The sequence below is a fragment of the Salmo salar genome, chromosome 10 (genome assembly GCF_965601325.2).
Source record: "Salmo salar chromosome 10, fSalSal1, whole genome shotgun sequence".
Taxonomy (NCBI): Eukaryota; Metazoa; Chordata; class Actinopteri; order Salmoniformes; family Salmonidae; genus Salmo; species Salmo salar.
In genome coordinates, this window is record NC_138300.1 from 96551661 (window position 1) to 96565487 (window position 13827).

The 13827-nt window shown below is 45.6% G+C and overlaps 1 protein-coding gene across 1 annotated transcript in view; it reads right to left on the reverse strand.

The window, feature by feature from the left end:
• Positions 1-13827, reverse strand: part of kcp (kielin cysteine rich BMP regulator) — a 43870-nt gene that overhangs the window by 5909 nt on the left and 24134 nt on the right. The window contains exons 21-40 of the mRNA XM_014124978.3: positions 13674-13767; positions 13400-13582; positions 13070-13240; positions 12804-12977; positions 12606-12688; positions 12132-12222; positions 11877-11959; positions 9608-9781; positions 9242-9421; positions 8942-9072; positions 8588-8754; positions 5627-5709; positions 5448-5541; positions 5156-5329; positions 2650-2732; positions 2440-2560; positions 886-968; positions 637-736; positions 437-525; positions 235-331 (exon numbers count right to left, since the gene is read on the reverse strand). Of these exons, the coding sequence (XP_013980453.3) occupies positions 235-331; positions 437-525; positions 637-736; positions 886-968; positions 2440-2560; positions 2650-2732; positions 5156-5329; positions 5448-5541; positions 5627-5709; positions 8588-8754; positions 8942-9072; positions 9242-9421; positions 9608-9781; positions 11877-11959; positions 12132-12222; positions 12606-12688; positions 12804-12977; positions 13070-13240; positions 13400-13582; positions 13674-13767 (2455 nt within the window). The remainder of the gene's footprint in view (positions 1-234; positions 332-436; positions 526-636; positions 737-885; positions 969-2439; positions 2561-2649; positions 2733-5155; positions 5330-5447; positions 5542-5626; positions 5710-8587; positions 8755-8941; positions 9073-9241; positions 9422-9607; positions 9782-11876; positions 11960-12131; positions 12223-12605; positions 12689-12803; positions 12978-13069; positions 13241-13399; positions 13583-13673; positions 13768-13827) is intronic.

Genomic DNA, 13827 nt, shown 5'->3' on the forward strand with positions numbered 1-13827 from the left:
TAGTGCGCGATGGGAAAAGGACATCCCTGCCAGCCAAACCCTCCCCTAACCCAACAACGCTAGGTCAAATGTTTCTCCCGGTCACAGCTGGCTGCAACAGAGCCTGGACTCAAACCCAGAATCTCTAGCGGCACAGCTAGCAATGCGATGCAGTGCCTTAGACCACTGCGCCACTCGGGAGGCCATTGCATAGTTATATATTTTAGTGGTTAGCGAGTACTGTAGAAGCGGTACCTTGGCACTCGTAACAGCATTTTCCAGGAGTCTTCATTCTGACCTGCTCACACTCCACAGGAACACACTCCTCTATACTGCACTCAATGTAACCCAGCTAGAATACACACACATACAACAATGGACATTTGTGCCATTTGTGCGATTCTGTGAGTGTTTTAGCGCACGTGTGTACGTGTGCATGTGTGTTTGTGTAACTTACATTACAGGTACATGTGACGCACTCATCTTCACTGTCTGTCCAGCTCTCACCATTAGACACATGCCTCTTCCCACCCTCGATAACACACTCTGAAAGAAACACACACACACACACTTGACCACAGGGTTTTGAGGTTAAGGTTGGGTGTTTGAGAGATGGGGTTTAGGGTGTATGAAAACGGGGTAGGGTTGAGCGTATACCGTCACAGATGGGGCAGCAGGAATCAGGGGGTGTGTGGTGTTCTTCAGGGCGGCAGCTGAGAGGGGGGCAGCTCTGGTGTAGACACGTCCATGTCAGGTCCTGATCAACGCAACAACACACAGGGATACAGGTTATATATCACTAGTCCAACACACAATACACAGCTTTATATTATTATACCACTATTCCTACACACAATATACAGCTTTAAACAGACAAACACAGGTCAGGGGTTGTTGCCATTGTACCTTGCACTGGCAGGTGAAGCAGGGGTCGTCTGTAGCCAGGACCTCGTTACCGATCAGAGTGGCCGTGCAGTTACTGAGGGGCTCTACACAAACGCGTGCACACACACACAGGTTAGTGGTGGGCGGGTCATCTGTTTGTTCACCCGCACCCGCCTGCAATTGCTAATAACCCATCCGCAACTGCCCAACTATATGTGATAAAGTGAAGATGTGAGGCCTGAACCCAACCCGAACTTGTTCATATAGAAACATGTCCTGTAGGCTACAGTCAGAGACGGCGGAACAATATTTTGACAGAGGGTGGAGGATTTTTTTTGACTGATTTAGATTTATTTCTGTTTATAATTTACAACATATTGGTAGGCTATTTGTTAGTCAACTTAATTAGATTATGCAGCTTCTCTTCTGTCATTATATAAGTATGTTGCCCTTATAGACTAAATAAACCATTGCTCACCAGAATAATATCATGAATTGATAGAATTAATGCTTCAATCTAGTTGACATCGGTAAAGTTCTCTATCATCTCTGCTTCTTTTGTGGAGCAAAGACGTTTAGGGACCGGGGAGAACATGCAATAAAAAAATACAAATTCTGTTGAAGATTTCCAAATGACATCAGTTTGACCGGTTGTCAGGAAATAGAAAGCTGTGAAAACAACCCAACATGTTTTGGATAAGATTTCAGTTTGGCTTGGATGCATATTTTCTGTGGTTGAAATACTATTAGCTTTTATGATGCTGATAAAAATAGCACCTCTACAGACGGTATCTAACTGTGCATGCACATTCTCTCAAGACGCTGAAATAAATAATAATTCTCCACTCCTGTTCCTGAGTAAAAATTGCCTTGATAGTGTATAATTTTACAGCAACAAATGCTTAATTCTGCAGGAGTTAATATTAAAGCTATGTCAAAGGTTATAGACCTACAGTCAGTGTCCAGATTTCAGTTTCCATTTAACCCATCTGAACAGTAGGCAGTTCCCTTGATGTGCTATAGGCCTATTTTGAAGTCCCCTTCTTGAGACTGTCAAATTTGTATATCGCCTCACAATCATCACATATAACATACTGTAGCCCGGCACAGCCATCATCAACTTCTACCATTTCACCAAATCTTTCTCAAACAATACTTTTATGGCCCTTCCTTCTCTTTATTTTAATCTCTTCATTTCACAGCTTTTCTCTTATTGAACTCTGACATTGTCCTTTGGCGCTCGTACAGTTAGGCCTAAAGCTTAGGCTTATGTCCTAATGCCAGAAGCCTAAAATAATGAAAGAAAAACCTCAAGGTAGTCTATACAGTATATACATTTGATAAATGTTTAGATTTTTTAAAGTATTGTTTCTCTTTATTCAACCAGCCCGCCATCCACCCTTCATCCACACAATATTTCATGACCCTAAATCCGTTATAAGTCAACCCCTGCCTCATTAACACAGGTTACTGGAAGCTTTAGAGTGAGAGAGTGAGAGAGAGTGAGAGAGAGAGAGAAAGAAAAATAGTGTTTGTGTGCGTGTGTTAAACTGATGTGTGTGTATGTGTACTGACGTGCGCAGACAGGGCAGCAGGAGTCTGGTCCAGAGAACAGGATGTTGCTTTTAACACAGTCCACCAGGCTGGGACACTGCTTACGGTAACACCTCAGGTGCTGCTCTCCATCTGGCATCACCTGGACACAGGAAACAATGACATCACCTGCTACAATACTGTATCTAGACACGCTGTGTGTGTGTGTGTGTGTGTGTGTGTGTGTAGTACCTCGCAGGTGCAGATGTGACAGGGGTCATCTGCAGGGTGGAAGCTGTCTCCTGGACCGTACACTCTGCCCTCAAACACACAGTCTGACCAAACACACACAGAGACACTGATCACAGTCTGACCAAACACACACAGAGACACTGAACACAGTCTGACCAAACACACACAGAGACACTGAACACAGTCTGACCAAACACACACAGAGACACTGATCACAGTCTGACCAAACACACACAGAGACACTGATCACAGTCTGACCAAACACAATGAGAGACACTGAACACAGTCTGACCAAACACACACAGAGACACTGATCACAGTCTGACCAAACACACACAGAGACACTGATCACAGTCTGACCAAACACACACAGAGACACTGATCACAGTCTGACCAAACACACACAGAGACACTGAACACAGTCTGACCAAACACACACAGAGACACTGATCACAGTCTGACCAAACACACACAGAGACACTGATCACAGTCTGACCAAACACACAGAGACACTGATCACAGTCTGACCAAACACACACAGAGACACTGATCACAGTCTGACCAAACACACACAGAGACACTGATCACAGTCTGACCAAACACAATGAGAGACACTGAACACAGTCTGACCAAACACACACAGAGACACTGATCACAGTCTGACCAAACACACACAGAGACACTGATCACAGTCTGACCAAACACACACAGAGACACTGATCACAGTCTGACCAAACACACACAGAGACACTGATCACAGTCTGACCAAACACACACAGAGACACTGATCACAGTCTGACCAAACACACACAGAGACACTGATCACAGTCTGACCAAACACACACAGAGACACTGATCACAGTCTGACCAAACACACACAGAGACACTGATCACAGTCTGACCAAACACAATGAGAGACACTGAACACAGTCTGACCAAACACACACAGAGACACTGATCACAGTCTGACCAAACACACACAGAGACACTGATCACAGTCTGACCAAACACACACAGAGACACTGATCACAGTCTGACCAAACACACACAGAGACACTGATCACAGTCTGACCAAACACACACAGAGACACTGATCACAGTCTGACCAAACACACACAGAGACACTGATCACAGTCTGACCAAACACACACAGAGACACTGATCACAGTCTGACCAAACACAATGAGAGACACTGAACACAGTCTGACCAAACACACACAGAGACACTGAACACAGTCTGACCAAACACAATGAGAGACACTGATCACAGTCTGACCAAACACACACAGAGACACTGAACACAGTCTGACCAAACACACACAGAGACACTGAACACAGTCTGACCAAACACACACAGAGACACTGATCACTGTCTGACCAAACACAATGAGAGACACTGATCACAGTCTGACCAAACACACACAGAGACACTGAACACAGTCTGACCAAACACACACAGAGACACTGATCACAGTCTGACCAAACACACACAGAGACACTGATCACAGTCTGACCAAACACACACAGAGACACTGATCACAGTCTGACCAAACACACACAGAGACACTGATCACAGTCTGACCAAACACACACAGAGACACTGAACACAGTCTGACCAAACACACACAGAGACACTGATCACAGTCTGACCAAACACACACAGAGACACTGAACACAGTCTGACCAAACACACACAGAGACACTGATCACTGTCTGACCAAACACAATGAGAGACACTGATCACAGTCTGACCAAACACACACAGAGACACTGATCACAGTCTGACCAAACACAATGAGAGACACTGATCACAGTCTGACCAAACACACACAGAGACACTGATCACAGTCTGACCAAACACACACAGAGACACTGAACACAGTCTGACCAAACACACACAGAGACACTGATCACAGTCTGACCAAACACACACAGAGACACTGATCACAGTCTGACCAAACACACACAGAGACACTGATCACAGTCTGACCAAACACACACAGAGACACTGATCACAGTCTGACCAAACACACACAGAGACACTGATCACAGTCTGACCAAACACACACAGAGACACTGATCACAGTCTGACCAAACACACACAGAGACACTGATCACAGTCTGACCAAACACACACAGAGACACTGAACACAGTCTGACCAAACACACACAGAGACACTGATCACAGTCTGACCAAACACACACAGAGACACTGATCACAGTCTGACCAAACACACACAGAGACACTGATCACAGTCTGACCAAACACACACAGAGACACTGATCACAGTCTGACCAAACACACACAGAGACACTGATCACAGTCTGACCAAACACACACAGAGACACTGATCACAGTCTGACCAAACACACACAGAGACACTGATCACAGTCTGAACAAACACACACAGAGACACTGATCACAGTCTGACCAAACACACACAGAGACACTGAACTAAACAGAGGAACACAGAAGGTAAACAGGGTGTGTGTGTATTATAGTTACCTGCACACACAGGGCAGCACTCCCCAGGTACAGTGACGGTGTTGATGCAGGGGGACAGACAGCGAACCTCCGAGCAGGTGGTCACTCCGTCCACACACATACAGCTCATACAGGGAGTAGAATCTGCAAACCAGCTACTGCCCTCAGCATGCTCCTCTCCGTCATACACACACCCTGAGATACACGCACACATAACATTTTGCATCCACAGAGCGTGCTAAATTGTGTAAACCTGACCAATAACTTGTTAAATATATGGGAGGCAAATACAAAGCCCAAGCTGGTGTTTTACCTCTGCAGCGAGGACAGCACGTTCCTGGTTCTGTCAGCTGGTGCATACAGGTCAGCTTAGGACACTCTGGACCCACACACTGCACCTTCCCTGCCTGGAACAAAGACACATTATACACACACATACGCCGCAGACACCTGCACACACACGCAAGAAAGAGAGAGGAGATACAGTCTAACCTGACAAGTACATGCTGTGCAGAGGTTGGAGCTGGGATTCCACTGCTGTCCGTCACTGTACTCCTCACCCTGGTATACACACACTGAGAGAAACAAACACACAGGGAGTTTAACAGGAAAGTTTTCTAATGCACCGTAACCTGCAAAATAGTTGCATGGTGTAATTGTAACAACATACAGGAACTCAAGTCCTTTTGTTGACCTGACCTAGAATTCCTCACAATCAAATGCCGACCGTATTATCTCCCAAGAGATTTCTCCTCGGTTATTGTCACAGCGTGTATATCCCCCGTCAAGCCGATACCACGACGGCCCTCAAGGAACTTCACTGGACTTTATGCAAACTGGAAACCATATATCCTGAGGGTGCATTTATTGTAGCTGGGGATTTTAACAAAGCAAATTTGAGAACAAGGCTACCTAATTTATATCAGCAAATTGACTGTAGTACTCGTGCTGGCAAAACTCTGGATCACTGCTACTCTAACTTCCGCGATGCATATAAGGCCCTCCCCCGCCCTCCTTTTGGCAAATCTGACCACGACTCCATTTTGCGCCTCCTTCCTGTAGGCAGAAACTCAAACAGGATGTACCCGTGTTAAGAACTATTCAACGCTGGTCTGACCAATCAGAATCCGCGCTTCAAGATAGTTTTGGTCACGTGGACTGGGACATGTTCCGGGTAGCCTTAGAGAATAATATCGACGAATACCCTGATTCAGTGAGTGAGTTTATAAGGAAGTGCAGTGGAGATGTTGTACCCACCATGACTATTAAAACTTACCCTAACCAGAAACCGTGGATAGATGGTGGCATTTGCACAAAACTGATAGCGCAAACCACCGCATTTAACCTTGTTAAGGTGACTGGGATTATGGCCGAATACAAACAGTGTAGTTATTCCCTCCACAAGGCAATCAAACAAGCGAAATGTCAGTATAGAGACAAAGTGGAGTCGCAATTCAACGGCTCTGACACAAGACGTATGTGGCAGGGTCTACAGACAATCACAGACTACAAAAAGAAAACCAGCCACGTCACAGACACCGACGTCTTGCTTCCAGACAAACTAAATACCTTCTTTGCCTGCTTTGAGGATAATACAGTGCCACCGACGTGGCCCGCTACCAAGGACTGTGGGCTCTCCTTCTCCATGGCCAGCGTAAGACATTTAAACGTGTCAACCCTCGCAAGGCTGCTGGCCCAAACGGCATCCCTAGCCACGTCCTCAGAGCATACGCAGACCAGTTGGCTGGTGTGTTTACGGACATATTCAATCCCTCCCTATCCCAGTCTGCTGTCCCCACATGCTACAAGATGGCCACCATTGTTCCTGTACCCAAGAAGGCAAAGGTAACTGAACTAAATGACTATCGCCCATTAGCACTCACTTCTGTCATCATGAAGTGCTTTGAGAGGCTAGTCAAGGATCATATCGTCTCCACCTCACCTGTCACCCTAGACCCACTTCAATTTGCTTACCGCCCCAATAGTTCCACAGATGATGCAATCGCCATAACACTTCACACTGCCCTATCCCATCTGAAGAAGAGAAATACCTATGCAAGAATGCTGTTCATTGACTATAGCTCAGCATTCAACACCATAGTACCCTCCAAGCTCATCATTAAGCTTGAGGCCCTGGGTCTCAACCCCGCCCTATGCAATTGGGTCCTGGACTTCCTGACGTGCCGCCCCCAGGTGGTGAAGGTAGGAAACAACATCTCCACTTTGATGATTCTTAAACACTGGGGCCCCACAAGGTTGCATGCTCAGCCCCCTCCAGTACTTCCTGTTCCCCATGACTGCGTGGCCATGCACGCCTCCAACTCAATCATCAAGCTTGCAGATGACACAACAGTAGTAGGCTTGATTACCAACAACAACGAGACAGCCTACAGGGAGGAGGTGAGGGCACTCGGAGTGTGGTGTCAGCAAAACAACCTCTCACTCAACATCAACAAAACAATGGAGATGATTGTGGACTTCAGCAAACAGCAGAGGGAGCACCCCCCTATCCACATCGACAGGGCAGTAGAGGAGAAGGTGGAAAGTTTTAAGTTCCTCGTTGTACACATCACGGACAAACTGAAATGGTCCACCCACACAGACAGTGTGGTGAAGAAAGAGCAACAGCAACAGTGCCTCTTCAACCTCAGGAAGCTGAAGAAATTTGGCTTGTCACCTAAAATTCTCACAAACTTTTACAGATGCACACCTGAGAGCATCCTGTTGGGCTGCATCACCGCTTGGTACGGCAACTGCACCGCCCACAACCGCAAGGCTCTCCAGAGGATGGTGCAGTCTGCACAATGCATCACCGGGTGTAAACTACCTGCCCTCCTGGACACCCACAGCACCCGATGTCACAGGAAGGCCAAAAAGATCATCAAGGACAACAACCACCCGAGCCACTGCCTGTTCACCCCGCTATCATCCAGAAGGCGAGGTCAGTACAGCTGCATCAAAGCTGGTACCGAGAGACTGAAAAACAGATTCTATCTCAAGGCCATCAGACTGTTAAACAGCCATCGCTAAGACAGAGAGGCTGCTGCCTACATATATACTTGAAATCATTGGCCAGTTTAATAAATGGATCACTAGTCACTTTAATAATGCCACTTTAATCATGTTTACATATATTGCATTACTCATCTCATATGTATACACTGTATTTTATATCATCTATTGCATCTTGCCTATGCCGCTCTGTCATTGCTCATCTATATATTTATATGTATATATTCAATTCCGTTACTTAGATTTGTGTGTACTAGGTAGTTGTTGTGGAATTGTTAGATTACATGTTAGATATTGCTGCACTGTCGGAACTAGAAACACAAGCATTTTGCTTCACTCACAATAACATCTGCTAACCATGTGTATATGACCAATAAAATGTGATTTGATTTTTTGGAAAACATGAAATATTCCATGTTTTCATTCAGTTTGTGGGTTTACCTGCACACTGCGGGCAGCAGTCTCCTGGCAGTGTGATTGGTTGGGGGCAGGAGGTGGGGGGGCAGAAGAGGGGCATGCAAGTCACACTCCCCCTCACACAGGTACAGCGCTGACAGGGATTGGCTAGCCCTGGGGTGAGGGGTGTGGCTGCTGGGGTGAAGGTTTGTCTGTTAGGGGAGTGAGGAGAGTGTTTACAGACATCCAGCTTGTCACAGGGCCTAGACATAACAGTGAAGGTGTGTGTGTGTGTGTGTGTGTGTGTGTGTGTGTGTGTGTGTGTGTGTGTGTGTGTGTGTGTGTGTGTGTGTGTGTGTGTAAGCGTGTCAGTGGGTGTGTGTGTGGAATTAGACCTACCTGTTAGAGTAGACCACACCCCCGTAGAGGCAGGCCTCACAGAGTGGACAGCAGCCATTGGATGATTCAAAGGGGAGGGGGTGGGAACATTGAACAGGACACAGCTTTTTATGACACTTCACCACCTCGTTCTAGAGAGAGAGGGGGGAGAGAGCGAGAAAGACAAAGGGAGAAAAAGATGGGACAGAGGTGTGGGATAGAACAAATATGGAACAGCTGGGAAACAGTGATATAAGAGGATAGACAGACTTCACAGAGATAGAGGGAGGGATAGGGGATGAGATAAAGCTGTCTTCTCACCAGACAGCTGCAGGTGGAGCAGGGGTCAATGGGTGGGGTGAAGGAGGCCCCAGACTGAAACTCCTCCCCCTGGTAAAGGCACACCCCTGTGCAGATGGGGCAGCACTCCCCTGGAGGGACCACAGGACGCGCACACAACACGGGCGGGCACGACCCAGACACACACACCACACCACCGTTCTACACACAGCAACATGGAAATATTGACCAAAACTAGAGCAAATATAGTAATAACATCGTGTCTCGCCAGGGACCTGAAGATTTGTGTTAGCCCCCATTACTGCCTAAGTTTGATCTCAGTGGAGTATCGAAGGTTGGTCACATACAGATATAGTGTATGTGTGTATGAAGTGTGTATGTGTGTACCAGGCATGTGCAGCGTTGACAGTGGTCTGAGGGGTGTGAGAAGCGTTCTCCATTGGAACAGTCTCGTCCGTTGAAGCGACAGCCATCACACACACCGCACGCACAACCGTCCAGCGCAGGGTGTGGACAGGACACAGCAGGACACCTCCGCTTCACACACACTACCTCTCCTCTCTACACACACATACACACACATGTAAACGCACACAAACACAAGAAAACACATCGACAGCCGTCACACAACATATCAATGCAAACATGAACACACAAATACTGGATCAGATGTCTAACTGACATGGAGCAATGTATTTGTCTCTTTTTTCCACACGGTAACTTGTTGACAGAGGTTGCGCATGTGTTACTTTACGCACACATCACCCTCCACTTCACGTTTCTCACTTTACTCACCCTCTTCTGGACCCTTCCTATCAACCAATTTGATGGACATGATAATGTTGCCCAGAGTTTCCCAAACTCCTCCTAGGAACCCCCCTGGGTGCACGTTTTGTTTTTGCCCTAGCACTACAGAGCTGATTCAAATAATCAAAGCTTGATGATGAGTGGGTTAATTGAATCAGCTGTGTAGTGCTAGGGCAAAAAACAAAACATGTACCCAGGGGGGGCCCAAGGACCGAGATTGGGTAACCCTGATGTAGCCTACGTCTCTGCCTCATATTTATGAACAGCCGACATAAAAACCTGCAGCGATTTGAATGAACGTTCCAAAATATATGTATATTTTTTAGGCAACCTTCTCTTTCTGTTGTAACTAAGGATATTGCAGTAGCACAATCGGGACGCACACTGTAAACCCCAAGGAATTCTTTACTCAAACACTTGTCGTAAGTTGTATTCAAAAGTCAATGAAAAGTCATTATTACTTAAAATGTTTATGTGGTACTGACTCAAAACTAAATGAGAAGTCACACCAACTACATTTTTTATAGATATGATAACAAATTAACTTTTTTCCCAGCATGCTCTACTGGAGGTAGATTTTTTTTTAAACATTTTTATATCTGTGTTTTTGCATGTACATTGAGTGATTGATTAATTAAATGTTAAGATACATTTTTCTAAATGAATCCAATCATAGAATTTTTGCACCCATTACTGAAATGGTTGTTCCAGTTTAAATGGCTTAGGTAGTTTCCTCCCACTGTTCTTAACCCTGGCAGTCATTATGGATGCAGGTTGCAGGTGAATATAACTTAGGAATTACACATCAATTTGCAAGCTAGCATAATGTGATTTATAATTAGGGTTGTACAATTCTGGTAAATGTCCCAGGTTTTCCAGAAATCCTGGTTGGAAGATTACTGGAATTGTTTTTGGGAAAGTTTGTGGAATTTTGCAGGCCTGATGTGCCCTGTGAACTATGAGTTTCAGGCCACTGTATAAGGCCTTATGATATACATTTTACATTTTAGTCATTTAGCAGACGCTCTTATCCAGAGCGACTTACAGTAGTGAATGCATACATTTCATACATTTTGTATTTTTTTCCCGTACTGGAAAAAATAATTAAAATAAAATAAAAAAATAAATAATGTATGAAATGTAAGTCGCTCTGTATGTAATGGTTAAATTATACATGTACTGTATGTAATGGTTAAATTATACTGATAATAATTCACTTAGGAACTCACTTGGTGACGGCCACCAGACAAAATGAACGAATTCAACAACCATGTCTCTGTCAATAACAAATGCAGTCATGGGTGGTAACTCTACAATTCAATCGAAAAGGCACGGCACACTGGTAAATTATTGGGAGTCGTGGCTTAGTGAGGGCATTAAATTTAAGTATACCTTAATTAAAAAACGGCATTTGTATTACTCATATGAAGGTAGTACTGTTCACTTCAGCTATTTAACTTTCTTATCCAGTCATTTTTTAGGTCATCGGTTTCCTCAAAATGTTTGAGTAGCCAGAACGTATTCGGTTTTACAGTGCAGTCTACACATTGCTTTGGGGCAAAAACAATCTGCGTTTTAACCACAAATAACATACAACTGCTAAATAAAATAAAAAGAACACTAATACTTTGACTCCCTGTCTGCTTCCTGCTTAGCCAATGTTTGCAATGATGATAAAAAAAGAGCATCACATCGCTATTTAGACTGCCTGTCTGAGTCCTGCTTGTGTTTGATATGGGAGGGAGTTGTAAAGTAGAGAATCTCGCACATGCGCAGAAAGAGGATTGCAAACGCAGCCACTTAACCTTGACCCCACCCTGAACTCTGACCCTGATACTTGACCACTCACTGAGCATGTGCAGTCATCACACGTTCCTCTGGTTCCAGGGAAGACCTGTCCATCAACGTAAGCCCCATCCTGGAACACACAGCCTACACACACACACACACACACACACACACACACACACACACACACACACACACACACACACACACACACACACGCGCAGGCAGACATACACACAGAACAAAAACATAATGTCAGTGTCAGACAGAAAGAAATAAAGACAGACAGACAGATATGTTATAGTGGGTAGAGTACCGTCACACACGGGGCAGCCACAGGGGCTGGTGACAGGATGAGAGCAGGAGGCTGGAGGACACAACTTCTTCACACACCTCACTGATCCACCCTACAGACAGAGAGAGAGAGAGAGATATAGAGAGGAGAGAGAGTGGGAGAGAGATAAAAATATTAAAATAAAGTTACACATACAAAGTACATATAGGTGTCTGATGAAGGTGATTACGCCGAAACGTAAGCCTGAATCTATGTCCAGTCAATAAATAATCAGATCTATGCAGAAACAGAGTGATCCTTTTTCTTTATTTTCCTGGGCAATCATCTGTCGTGTCCTGGGGTAATAATTTTGGCGAAGGGTCCTGGGGTAATAATTTTTAAGTCCCTCTGTTGAGCACCTTATTACGTTTTTGTTCAAGCTTAGCTGATGCTTGTTTGGGTATACTTTCTTTCCATTGTGTATTAAACACTAAATAGTGTGTGTGTGTGTGTTACCTGGCAGGTACATTCTGAGCAGGGGTCAGTAGGGTCAGGGATTGACTGGCCGCTGATGAGGACCACATTGCCATGGGAACAACCTGTCACAGGAAGAAATTGCCATAGAAACCATGTCTAAAGGAGAAACATTGTAAATATGTTACTTAGAGGAACACTGACATACGGTGTGTGTATGAGGTGTGTGTGTGTACGCACGGTTACACTCGCCGCAGCACTGGCCAGGTGGCTTGTAAGGGTGTGTGCAGTCCTGGTAGCAGGGTAGCTGGCTACACACCACATCACCTACGTAACACGTACACACTCGACACGGGTCCTCTCCACTGAGAAACTCATAGCCATCAGGATACTCCTTACCCCCATACATACAGCCTGCAGAGAGAGAGCGAGAGAAGGGTTTAGTCCTTCCCCTCTAATCAGAGACTGATTTAGACACACACACAATATCCCACAAGGTGTCTCACCATCACAGGCTAGGCAGCACTCTCTCTGTATGGGGTAGGGACAGCTGACAGCAGGGCAGCGTTTCCTCTCACAGTGGACAGAACCCTCGCGACACACACACACTCCACATGGGTCCGACACATCACCCCACGACTCCCCATTGGCCCGTTCCTGACCCTCATACAGACAGCCTGAAACACACACATGTGAGCTGTATGTATAATATCATGTTATGTAGGCTGTATGAAGGGTAATGTCATGTTATGTAGGCTGTATGAAGTGCAATGTCATGTTATGTAGGCTGTATGAAGTATAATGTCATGTTATGTAAACTGTATGAAGTGTCGTACCGTCACAGGTCCTGCAGCACTCCTGCTGTATGGGGTGTGAGCAGTGAGCGAGGGGGCAGGGCTTGCGCTGACATCGAGACGTCCCATTGATGCAGAGGCATGATTGACAGGGGTCAGTGGGGTCGTAGAAACGCTCAGTGTGTCTGTAGGGCCGACCCTCATACACACAGTCAGCAGGGGGGACTGCACAGACACAGAATCATTTATGACACCAAATAATACATTTACTTTGATTTAAATGAGTCAATCTTTGTCCCTGGCTGTAGTTGCGTACCTGGGCATTGGGGGCAGCATTCTCCAGGCAGCAGGTTGGGGATGGAGCACCCCAGCGGTGGACACCTCCTCATCAAGCACTGGACGTTACCATTCTACAACACACACAAGGTATGGGCCTAACAGGTTCATGGTTTTAGGCATATGGGACTGTC